The sequence below is a fragment of the Mastomys coucha genome, unplaced genomic scaffold (genome assembly GCF_008632895.1).
Source record: "Mastomys coucha isolate ucsf_1 unplaced genomic scaffold, UCSF_Mcou_1 pScaffold3, whole genome shotgun sequence".
NCBI classification, from domain to species: Eukaryota; Metazoa; Chordata; class Mammalia; order Rodentia; family Muridae; genus Mastomys; species Mastomys coucha.
Genome location: NW_022196909.1, coordinates 65,606,218 through 65,618,728, shown reverse-complemented (window position 1 = coordinate 65,618,728; position 12,511 = coordinate 65,606,218). Strand labels below are relative to the sequence as shown.

The window sequence follows — 12,511 nt, the reverse complement described above, 5'->3', positions numbered from 1 at the left end:
ATGGTAGGAATAAGTCTAGGCATGGTAGGAATAAGTCTAGGCATGGTAGGAATAAGTCTAGGCATGGTAGTACACGCCTTTAATCCCAGCATTACAAGAGGAGAGCCATGCAGATCTCTGAGTTCAAGGTCAGTCTACAGAACAAGTTCCAGGGACAGCCAAGTTTAGGCAGCAGAATTCGGCAGCTTTGGCCATGTGGCTCTGGCTTCCGAGTCAAGAAAAGAAGGGACTAATTGACGATGGTTAGCTGGAGCTAAGAAATTAGTGATGATTAAGAAGAGACCAGCATCACTGAGGTGAAATCTTCTGGGAAGTATTTTCTGAGATCACAGAGGCTGTGTTCCAGAGATAGCCCAGGTTGTGCCTCATACTGCAGCTGGACTTGGTAATATGCAAGAATCACCCAGGTGGTACTGGTTTTGAAGGCATGAAGGGGTCATGAAGAGCAGCTGGGGCTTAGCACTGTGAGAGGCCATGGAAGGCCACTGGTGAAGATGCAGCTTGAGTTGCAGTTGATGGCCCAGGTCTGAAGGGGTCATGCAAAGGAGTTGAGGCTTGGCACCATGAAGACAGTCTATGACAGGCTATTGGTGAAGCCTAGTTGCACAGAAAACCCCAGTGAATTGGAAATCCCAGTACAATGAGACGATCACCAAGAACAGCAGCATCAGTGGAGTGGATCAGCCTGAGCTTAGAGTACTACAGAGGATGGAGCTGGAGAAGTGGCATCTGCCCTTTGGAGGGGGCCCATAAGATCATAGGCTATCTGCTGAGGAAGCTGCTAACAGGGAGTGGAACCAGCACCAGAGAAAGAAGTTTGTTGCATTCAACAAAGATGAAAAAATAGTTGGAGATCTGAAGACCGCTTTGACATCAGCCATGAAGATGCAGAGTTTGGAGTTTGCCCGCTGGTTTCCTGGTACTTAAAAAAACACTAAATTGCACACTTTAAAAATGCATATGTCATGATATACGAGCATATGTTAAATATATAAACAAAGTTATTATTTCTTAGAAGGTAGCTTTCACATTTAGTCTGATATACTAAGAATGTTTCTAGATGTTGTTGGTTACGATTTTTAAAATAAAATTAATAGTGGGTCCCTAAACCTTCTTCCATCCAGATAGATCCTCGTCTGTGGGGTTTTGCCATAAACAAATAACCCAGTGAAGTTAAGGCCCAAAGCCCTCAAGTAGATAGGAGACATGGAAGCAAAGGGAAAGGAATGCCAGGGTGAGGTAGGGCAGAATGTTCCTATTTTGGCCTAAACTCAGTACAAGATGCTTCTAGGGCTAAGAGAGCTTGTTTTCTCTGCCCTTTTCTAGCTCACAGAACCTTGTACTGAACTTGAAATTACAGCATTGCTCATTACAGACTCACTTGTTGAGGTGGAATTAGAAACAAAAAAGGCTTGTAGGGAAAACCCTTGTGCAAAAGGACAAGGATTGAGCAGACGGGGTGGTGTCAACGCAGAACACAGACCTACGGAAGTTTCCTGTAAGGAAACCTTTGAGTGGAAATGGGGAGTCCTGCTGCCAGGCACCATATGGGAACCACCTCAGGAAGAGCTTGTGTTCCAGTTAAACACTGAGCAGATCACAGATAATCTGAGGAGGGGGAGCATCGTTACTCCTCTTGGCTTGCCATTCACCCCTTGCCTCCGGGTAGCACCCACTATGTATCCCTGGTAACTGATACAAAGGACACTGCAGAGGAAACGGATATTCGAAGATCAGGGACAGAAGACTTAGGTAGATAACTGCTAGTCCAAGTATAGTTCAGTAGTACCTTTTACCTAGTCATCCAGCAGAGAAGATTGCCATATGGAGGCTGAGCATCCTTGATGCTATTACTCTAGTCAGGGCACAGACCTAGCGAAAGGCAGTGTGAAACAGCACATTAGCCCACTTCAAGATTCTGTGGTCGGCTCGGGGTTCCCCTATAGCTCTCCCACAGTGATGGAGAAAAAGAAGCTCTTTGGAAAGCTTTGCTGAAAGAATTACAGTTTCGAGTCGTATGCATATATAGCATAGCAGCTTCTGCCTCCACAGCTAAGGAGTCACCTAGCTGCTGAAAGAAAACCCAACTACTTAAAGTTAGCCCTTCATCACAGAAAAGTAGGGTCACTTCATAGCTAATCATGACTTAGTAAAGTGACTTACAGTCAGTGGCTTAGTGACAGGCTGGTGTTTAATTATTGCTACTTAATTTTCTTACAGGGCAAAGTTCGAAAACCATCAGTTCATCTCCAAGCATCGAGAGTTTGCCTGGGGGAAGAGAATCCACTGGCTCCCCACCTTCATCTGCTACTAAAAGGGATTCCTTTTTCAGCAACATAGCACGCTCCCGTTCACACAGCAAAACTATGGGCAGAAAAGAGTCTGTAAGTGTCTAAGGGCAGCTCGTTTTCAGTCTCTCGGTTTTGTTTCCCTAGAGGAAGGCATGCCTCTTACACCCAGTTTTGTTAAACTCAAGAAGCTTTTACAGGCTAGAACACACTATTTTTTCAAAAGTATCTTAGTGTTATCATTATCATTTAGCAATATTTTAAGACCTCGATCTTTGTTACCTGGGGAAAAGAGAAACATCCATTCAAAATAAGTGGAATATTTTCCAAGTCCTTCATGTATCTTTTATTAAAGTTGCCATATTTCAAGACATAGCCCAGCACTGGTCATTACAGACTCTGTTGTGCAGGAAGCAGGCCTGAGCTAGAGTTAGAACTCGAGGCCCACTACTGAATCGCATCTACAAAGAAAAGGAAGCGCTACACAGGGACAGGAAGGCTCCCTCTGTCCTCAGCCATCTTCCCCAGTTGTACAGTTCCATGTCACCATCCTTCTAAATGTAATAAGTACATGTTGTTGATGAGAGACCATGACAGTTGAAAAACAATACAAGATAATCTCTGCATTTTATAGTAGTACCTGAAAAATGCAACAGTTTCTCTTTCGATGTTAAAAACTGTATGAACCACATTTCTGTTATGGTGTGGGGTTTTATTGTTTGGTTGGTTTTAAAGATGCATTTGTTCTTATTTTATGTGTTTAAGTTTTTGTTTGCATTGCATGTATGATCACTATTATTTGCCTGGTGCCCTCAGAGGCCTGTCAGGTACCCTAGAACTAGAGTCACAGCTGATCTTAGGCCACTGTGTAGGCACTGGGAACAGAGCCTGGGTCCTCTACAAGAGCAAGAGCCAGTGCTCTTAACTACTGAGCCTCTACTCAGCTCCTCTATTGTGGTATTTTCAATAATCCTTGAAATTTTATAAAGTGTATAGACTACTTTAATAATATAGTCTTAATCTGTATTTTTAATTTTTTATTTATGAGATTGTAATATAATTGCATCATTCCCCCATTCCATTTCCTCCCTCCAAACCATCCTAGACACCCATCCTTGCTCTCTTTTAAGTTCATGGCCTGCTTTTTTCATAATAGTTGCTGTCTTAGTTAGTATTTCATTGCTGTGTATAGACACCATGACCACGGAAACTCTTGTAAAAAAGAACATTTAATTGGGGCTGGCTTATAGGTTCAGAGGTTCAGTCCATATTGTGCTGGCAGGAAGCATGGCACCTAGGACTAGATTTATTTTCTCTGCCTAACAGAAAACTGGAACTTTAGTTCTCTGAAAAGTGTAAAGTAATATCCCTAGACCTAGAGACATTTAGATACAGTCCATGTGGGGCTCTGCTGTGGACAGGGGATGATAATTGTGTTCAAATACTAAATGGAAGAATTCCCACCTCATCTTCCTCCACTTGCTTCCCAATGAATGAGCATGCACACACACACACCACAAATATTGCCTTTAGGAGTTCTCCAACAAGGCAACCAGGTCCTGTGACAGTGGGCCCAGCCATCAATAGGCACCGTCCAAGCATAGTGCTTCCTTGTAGCTCTTCTGTGGTCAACATAGCCAAGAGTCATGCAATGTGGTAATGAAAGGCAAAATAGAAAAAGACAACTAAAAGAAAATAAGAAAATATGTGTGTATATACATCCATCCGTCAGTATCCATGAGGAATTGAATCTAGAATCCGCTCCTGGTATCGAAGTCTGTAAATGTCCAAACCCCTAGATAGAATCATATAGTGTTGGGGTATGCAGACTTTTGCATATAAATCAAATCATGTCTATATTATTGTGAATGCTATGTAAATTGAATGCTTTTGAAGAAATAGTAAACCAAAAGTCCATGCATGTTCACTACATATACTTTTTTTTTAATAATTTCTTGTGACAATTGATCATATTCATAGATATCGAACCTGGAGCTGTAGAAAGTTGACTATAATTCTTTCAGAGAACACAAACATGAGGGCACCTACTAGAAATAAAATATAAAAATGTAGTATCCAAACTTTAAAGCTTAGCAGAAAAATTAAAAAATAAAGTTGAGGAAATATCCCCAGAAAATAAAAATCTAAAATGAGATTGAAGTAGAGGATAAGAAAAAGAATAGCTTAGGTACTCCAAGTGATTGAAAAATCTAAAAATGTGTATCCAGAAAGAACGCCAACAATAAAGGAGAGGGGGTAACTGAAAATATAGTTCAAAGGGCTCGGAAGGGGGCTCAATAGGTAAGGGGCTTGTCCTGACACCATGACGACATGAGTCCCATCCCCAGAGTCAACCAGGATGCCTTTGAGGGCCAAACAAGCCAGCAAGAGACCTCACCTCAAAAAACACAGAGGGAGCACATGACATCCTGGGTTGTCCTATGGCTACACATGCATTCAGTTCAAGGTGTGTTTCTACTATTTTAAACATGAATTGTGAGATTGAATTTCCTACAAACACAAACACTTTTTACATTTATATTCAGAACTAAAAAACTTCACAAGAGAGAACACAAGAAATCCTAGGGACTTATAGTGCTGAGTGAAAAGAAAAATTTCTAACCAAAAGTCAAGAACCAGAAAGCTACAGATTTATCTATAGCAGTACCAAAAGCCACATATAGACCATTGCCTTGAGTGTTCTGGAATGAATTCATGCCCTACCCTGCTAAACTGCTATAATGGTTTAAGTGAAATGTCCCTTAATGGGGAGGACAGGCTATTTGATCAGGAGGGTGCTAACCTCATCAGTGGATCAATCCTTACGTGTTTATAGCTGAATGGACTAGTAGGAAATGGGACCTGGTTGTAAGAAATAAATCAATGGGCTTGCAGCTTTGAAGGATATATCTTGTTCCCAGTCCCTGTTTCTCTTAATCTCGGTGTTTCCAACTACCATAAGTTTTATAAAGTAAGCCTATTAGCTACTAACCTAGACCAACTTATGCTGTAACTTTTGAGAAACTAGCATGTGCGAATGATACATGTACTTAGACAACGAGGAACAAACTGGCTGTGGCCAGGAAAGCTAATTCTCATTCTTATATATGGGAAATCAGTAGAGTCCCCTCTAGAAGACAATGAAGAATTAAGCAACCTAAGCTAGAGAAAAAAGTTGGGGCAGGGGGGCAGGAAGGCATTAAAACTTGATGCTTCTAAAATGCAGAAAGTAGGAAGTAGGGTTGTGAGAACTGCCTTTCGTAAGAAGCCTGTAGCACCGCCTGATTTCTCAAGGACAGCATATGTAGACTATGCTACCATACTGAGTTAGAATATGTGTATATTTGAAGAGCTAGAATATGAAAATGATAAATGAGAGAAGCATATAGAGACTTGTTTTATTTGTGTTATATTTGGTGGCATCTGGTTCGGTCTATGATGCTAGTTAATTACTTCTAAAGATAATAGTATACCATAAAATTGAGAGGTTGAACCATTGGAGAAATAGGTTAAGTCTAATTCCCCCACATAGATATACTGTAAAGTGTATATACTATACATAAGGTACATAACCATGGCAATACCAGTTATCAGTCAAATTTTATTATATCTCAACTTGTGGAGAAGTAGCTAGTCTTCAAGGGAGACTAGCCCTGCCCCAACTTTTATCTCTAGCTTAGGTTGCTTAATTCTTCGTTTTCTTGTAGAGGGTAGAAGTTGCTCTTCTAATCCAGCAATTTTAGTATTTTAGAAAATAGTGTTATAGTCAGTGGTTCCTACCACAAGAGTATATCCATGTCCCCTGGGATCTGTCAGCTGGGTGACTAGTTCTTTCTGTCCAGTATATTCAAAGTATGGATGACTGATAGGTATGGCCATGTCCCCTGGGATATGTCAGCTGGGTGACTAGTTCTGTCCAATATATTCAAAGTACGGATGACTGATAGGTATGCCCACAGCAAAAGCATACCTGTCTCATCCGCACAGTGAACTGAGGGTCTACCTGTCAACCCAGGATGTGTACAGTTTAATCATGAGTGAGGAGTAAGATTGTATTCATTAACCTTCTGAGACTGATGGTTAGTAAAGGAAAACAGTCCACAATTAGAAGATGGTCAGGCCCATAACTGGAAATTTTCTCCCCTGGGAGCTCCAAGTCATAGTACCTCCCATCACTGTGCCCACCTTTCTTTCATTTCCAGCCTCGTTTTGTTACAAGGATATTCCATGACCTCAAAAAGCTCCAAATAGTTTTCCTTTAATTCATTCTTACTAGTTCCATATGCAAGTAACTGGCATGAGTTGACGCAATAACCAGCCTTACTTTAGACTCTGCAGCACCTTTCAGATTACAAGACTCCATTTGAAGTGGCCTGGCACCAAAAGATTGTTACCAGTTAGAAAAGGGTTAAATAAGCAGAATATCTAAAGACAGACTCATCATAGCAAACAGTGTACATGTGTCAAAATCTGCTTTAATGCTGTTTTGAAAAGTGCTTTTAAAGTTGGTGCCTGTATTTCATATTCTGGACATGCATCACATGTGTCATCTCAACCCTTCCTGTGTTCCACAGGCTGGTAGGCTATGGTGCAGATAAAGGGAGGCAAAATTGAGCTAAATCCTTAAAGAGGTAAAGTTATAAAAGGCATAGCTATAGGGGTGTTGAGTTCATAGACACTATTCCTAACAGGAAAATCACAGTGAAGGGCATCACTGTGCTTCTTTGCTAGAAAGTGAAAGCAGTGCAATGTTGGCAATTATTATTATTTTTATTATCAGTAGTACCTACTGTGGTGCCAGGTGTGGTAATGCCTGCATCCCAGCACTCCGGAGGCAGAAGCAGAACAATAATTCCATGCCAGTCTGGGCTGCAGCTTGAACAGAACTTATTGACTCTATCAAAAAAAGAAAAAAGTTACCATGGTTTTGATCATTGTTTTTTATTTTGAAGAGAAATGTCCTTCTCCTTTCCCTAAATTCCTAGAAAAGAAGGTTTACCTCATTAAATTGAGGTTTTTAATTAAGTTCTGATTTTTTTTGCCTTATTTACTTACTGATATCTGCTTTTTAGTTCTAGAAATCTTTCTGTTGGCCACGTGTTTGACTGTTAAGTGAATTGTGCTTGTTTAGTCACGGTCTACTATCATTGTCATCTGTTCCTAAGAGATTTTGCTAAGATTTAAGGATAGAGAAAATAATAATGGAAAATTCTAAAACTGATATATTAGCCAGGAGCAATGAATTGCAAGGTATTTTGTCTTGCTTTGTGATGATTACATACCAACCTCCAATAATCTAAGCATGTCCATGATTCAGGGTCCTCTACACAGCATATGAGACCAAAATGTCTGCACTACACAGAATGGGTGACTAGGTCCCTGAAATGCAAGAGCATGGGGCAGCTGCCAGGAGGCTCATCCCAGGTGTTGAGGATCCTCTTATTGCACTTTGGTAGCTTAAACATGATCATATTAATAGAATTTAATATCTTAGCGTTTGTTAATTCATTAATGTAGTCTTAGTCATGACACAGTGACACTGGTACCAGGTAATGAAGAACCTCCTCTAGAAGTATAGCCAGCTTGGACATTGTTTACTCCATATTCTAGAATTGGAATTGTGAACATTTATCTATATAAGGAATGTTTTAAAAATTGTCCTATAGTGAATTTTTGTGGTAAAGTGGAATAGTAAGTAGATAAAAATATCTCATCAATACAAGAGTCATTAGATGCTTAAATGCTGTAGTAGCAACCAAGACCCTCCTGTAGGGGTTCCCCACAGGCTTTCTTTCTCCTCCTGTTGGCCAGAATTAAATTCTGTGCTCATCCCCCTTCTAGTCACTGTTAAGATGGAAGTTTAAAATGAAGAACTCTAAATGTGATGAAGCTGTGAGAGGAGGATAAAATGGGCAGCCAATAACTGGCTGGTCAGTTGCTTTCCAGAATGGCTGATCCTGTACTTCACTGAAGCATTTAAATTAAAAGAAAATTTTTGTTTTAATAAGTCAGCTTTTAGGGCTCCATTTTCAGGCTTGAGTTATGTTGATGACTTAGAAGAGCAAGTGAGCAGAGTGGCTTTACTGAAACACCAGCACTTTCCTACTTAATGTAGTTTATGGACATAAATAGATACAAATTAATTTAGAGGCCACAACTGGTTTTTAGCTTTTTAGAAGACTTACTTAGAAAATTTTAATCTAATTTCAAGTTAGTTCATACATTTGTGGCATGACATTAAATTAGTTGTTTGAACTTTGTTCATGATCTCTCTGCCAGTGAGTTGGCTAAGGTCTGAGAAGACAGACTTAGATACTTGTGCAGGAATTCTGTCTTTGCATTCACTTCACTCATGTAATTCCAGCACAGAGACATGGGGTGGCAGAAGGAGCATTTACCACAGCTGTCTGCACAGTGCAGAGTGTGTTGTCTTCATTTTGCTTTTCTAAGTGGGATTTTAAATCTGCTGTTTAATTTCTTGCTTCCTCGATAGATTTATTTAATCCCAACACACATACACACACACACAGAGAGAGAGAGAAAGAGAGAGAGAGAGAGAGAGAGAGAGAGAGAGAGAGAGAGAGAGAGAGAGAGAGATCATAGGAAATGTATTGCTGCACCTTAAGTGTTATGTTACATGGGCAGGATACTACCCTTAGGGACAAGTAAGATGATCGTCCCCTCCTGGTTGGTCCTTTCCTCTGTCATCTCTCTTCATCTCCGTTAACTCTGGAGGATACAGAGATGCCAGACTGGACCCACAATGGACCCTGCCTGGAGGCATAGACACAACTTTGAGGAGAGCTAAAGTCAAACAATTGAATGTATTTGCAGTGCCTGGCCAGCAATTCTTATAGGTTTGAATCACGCTAGATTAAATGTGTCATTAGTAACATTTGCTTAATTCCAGTGGCCTTTATGTGTTCTTTCAAAGCTACACTGAACTATAGTATTTGTTTCCTAAAATACACATGTGCCAGATAAAGAAGGAGATGAGAGCTCTCAGTTACTCTATGCAGATGGAGGTCAGCTAAGGCCAAAAGTCATACTGTGGAGGCTGTAATGCTGTTTCCCTATTTTCCCTTAGTATCTAACTGTGATTTTAAAAACAAACAAATAAAACAACAAAATAACCTGTCCTTAGCATCTAATTTTTTATGTTTAACTTTTCCAGGAAGTTACATTAATCTGTAGGGCTTTCTTCCAGAAAGAATGAAAGCGCTGATCTCATCAGAGGATGATCTCCAGGCCTAGTAACAGTAGGGCAGGTCTGGAAGGAGCCTCTGCAGCGGCTTCACCTAACTGAGCTGAGCTCCTATACACAGAGACTTGCTCCAGAGTTTGAAAATGCCTACTAAGGTGAATTCTGTTCTCCCTCCTCTTAGCTTTCTGCCTCATGGTGCTCAGGTCAAAAATATATATAGTCAGAAGTGTGACAGCAGCATGGCAGAAAGGGCTGGTGGCAGCTCATGCTCTGTTCCATAAGCCACAAACCCAGCATATCCTGAGAGCTACACTGGCCTGAAGGGAGAATGGTTCCTCCTCCTTGCCTGCCCCACTTCCCATCCCCAAGAGGATGTCCCCACCCCCACCATGCCTCTCCACTCCCTGGAACTTAAAGTCTCTGGAGAGTTAGGCACATCTTCTCTCACTGAGGCCAGACCAGGCAGTCCTGTGCTGTATACATGTCAAGAGCCTTGGACCAGCTAGTTAGTGTATGCTGCCTGGTTAGTGGCTCCCTGTCAGGGTTAGTTGAGACTTCTGGTCTTCCTAGGTGGAGGGTCTCTTAAAGCCTACCCCCACAGCCTACACACTTATTCTAACAATGCCACACCTATTCCAACAAGGCCACACCTCCTAATAGTGCCATTTCCCATGAGCATGCTGTCTCATACATCTTTGTTGTTGTCCTCTCCTGTCTTTTCTAACCAAAATGATTTACATGGCCACCAAATTTACAGTTCTTTATGGTTTCAATTGAAGTATATCATATACACAGATCTTTGCATAGTCACCTCTGGAAGCATTCAGTTCTTACAGCAAAAAGCAGGCCCCTCCCCACACCTGCAGAAACATCAGGAGATGATGGGTACCCTGCTTGATTCATAACTGCTGATTCTGCATTAAATGTGGCAGTGCCATTGAATTTATTTGGAAGCTCTTAAAGGCCTGGTTTCTCTGAGTATTCTCTAAATCAGGTGTTGTATCTGGCACTCAGGAAAAAATTAGGAATAAAATCATGTTCCTAAAGGTTTTGTGTGCTGTCCAAGTACCTGGTATAGCAGGAATCAATCTGACATCTTCCAGGGCCAGTAACATTTTTCAAAGTTAATAGAACTGGTATTTCTGAGAGGTAAGGTTCCTATAAATCAGCATGGTGGACATATGGATAACTCAGAGAATTTTCCTTCTCATTTCTTCCCAAAAATTTCATAACTGAGTGGTTCTAGTACTTGGCTCCCATTACCATTTGTAACTTAAGGTGTTTCTTATTACATTTCTTGATCCTCAACTTGGATTCAATGCAGACTTCTATGGGGGTCATTTACCTTGGAGAATGATGATATAAGTGTCTTAATTCATTCTCATATGGCCAATTATCTTTAACACGGTGAAACAAAACAACAACAGAAGCAACCTTAGCCAAGGTCTTTCTGTCTGGGGCAGCCATTGTGCTGGGTGCCTGCTTCTCATGCCAGGAAGGGCTCACAGAAGGTCTTATCCAGCCAGTAGCAGCATGAAAAACTTAAATTAAAGCCCCTGGTACAGACTGGGTTACTGCGGGATTTTCCCTGTCCAATCACATTAAGGCAGTGGCAGACCTGTGATTGGACAGGAAAAGGGAGACGCAGCTAGGAGTTGGGGAGACAGATAGGGACTTTGCAGGAGGAGAAGTGGGGGAGAAGCCAACATGGAGGCTAACTAATAGGAAGAAGGTCCTGATCCCATGTGGTTTTAAACAGTCACAAGTAGCTAAGATTTTCACAAGGTTAGAATAATTGGGTAAAACTTCTATCGTTATCAATTGGCTCTGAAATTATTGTATTGGCATCTTGTAAATTGTTATCTTATTATTATATAAATCTGTTTGGATAATTAAGCTTATATTGTAAATAAAGAAAACATCTAATAAAAAGATAGGGAAAAAAAAGACTTTACCCTGAAAAAAAAAGTCATGTTTCTACCAATTAGAAACCAATTAGATGTTGAGATGGCTGATCATGGGGTATCTGGGGTGTTGCATGGAAGCGAGATGAGCTCGCTAGCTGGGAGAGAAAAACAGGAATGGGGACCATCAGGGCAGGAGAGATGGTGGGTCGACTTTTTTAATATTTCCCGCAACATTGGCTTATTTCATCCATTGGTCTGATCACATACAAATGTGGCAAAAAGGAAAACTCGTTAATAATGTATCATCTGGGCCTCACTGGCTTGGTGGAAGAGGGAGCGTATTGCAGTTACAAAACATTCAGGTTGCCTGATTAGGCAGTCGATAACAACACTTTCATACCTCCTGAATTTCAATAGAGCTAACTTACTAAGATATGCAATATGCCTTTATCTACATAAAGGGGAACTACAGAGATTTTATAGATAGTCTTTAATAGTGTAGATCAAGAAGACTTTTATCATGCAAATCCTATTTAAGGTTTCACAGTAGACAAAGTATTTTAATTATTTGGTTATTCACTCATATTTCATATTATTTAGTGCTGTTTAAAGTATATTTGTCTAGAGAATGTTGTTTGGGTTGATTTGGAGTCAACTTTTGTCTTACATTATATCTCTTTTTTTCCCCATGGTAATCAGTTTTATTGGGGGAGGTTGTGTTGGAGATTGGTTCTAAAGCTTTGATTGATCGAGAATCTGCATGTCCAGACATTGAAGGTCCTTGTTCCCAATTGTTTTTTGATCTGTCAAGGATGACAGCAGCCAATAGCTGGGCATGGGGTGGGACACTGAGAGATGTGCGGGTAGATGCAGAGAGGAACGAACAGAATCACTGTGACTCGGTACAAGGATGGCATGCAGGACAGCAGGAATACAGCCGGGTGAGATTACAGGTGGGTGGCCACTGGCCACTTCCCTAACTGGGCCTGGGGTAGCAGGAGAAGGTTTAAGAATACCCACCCTTGGAGGTATCCAAGGCGTTCTAAAATTAACTGGTGCTTGTGTGTGCGTGTGTGTGTGTGTGTGTGTGTGTGTGTGTGTGTGTGTGTGTT

The 12,511-nt window shown here is 40.9% G+C and overlaps 1 protein-coding gene across 7 annotated transcripts in view; it reads left to right on the top strand.

Moving 5' to 3' along the window:
- Nucleotides 1–12,511, top strand: part of Tbc1d5 (TBC1 domain family member 5) — a 518,011-nt gene that overhangs the window by 459,281 nt on the left and 46,219 nt on the right. For all 7 annotated transcript variants that reach the window (XM_031348347.1, XM_031348346.1, XM_031348344.1 and 4 more), the window contains one exon: nt 2,221–2,384. In XM_031348347.1, coding sequence (XP_031204207.1) covers nt 2,221–2,384 — 164 coding nt within the window. The remainder of the gene's footprint in view (nt 1–2,220; nt 2,385–12,511) is intronic.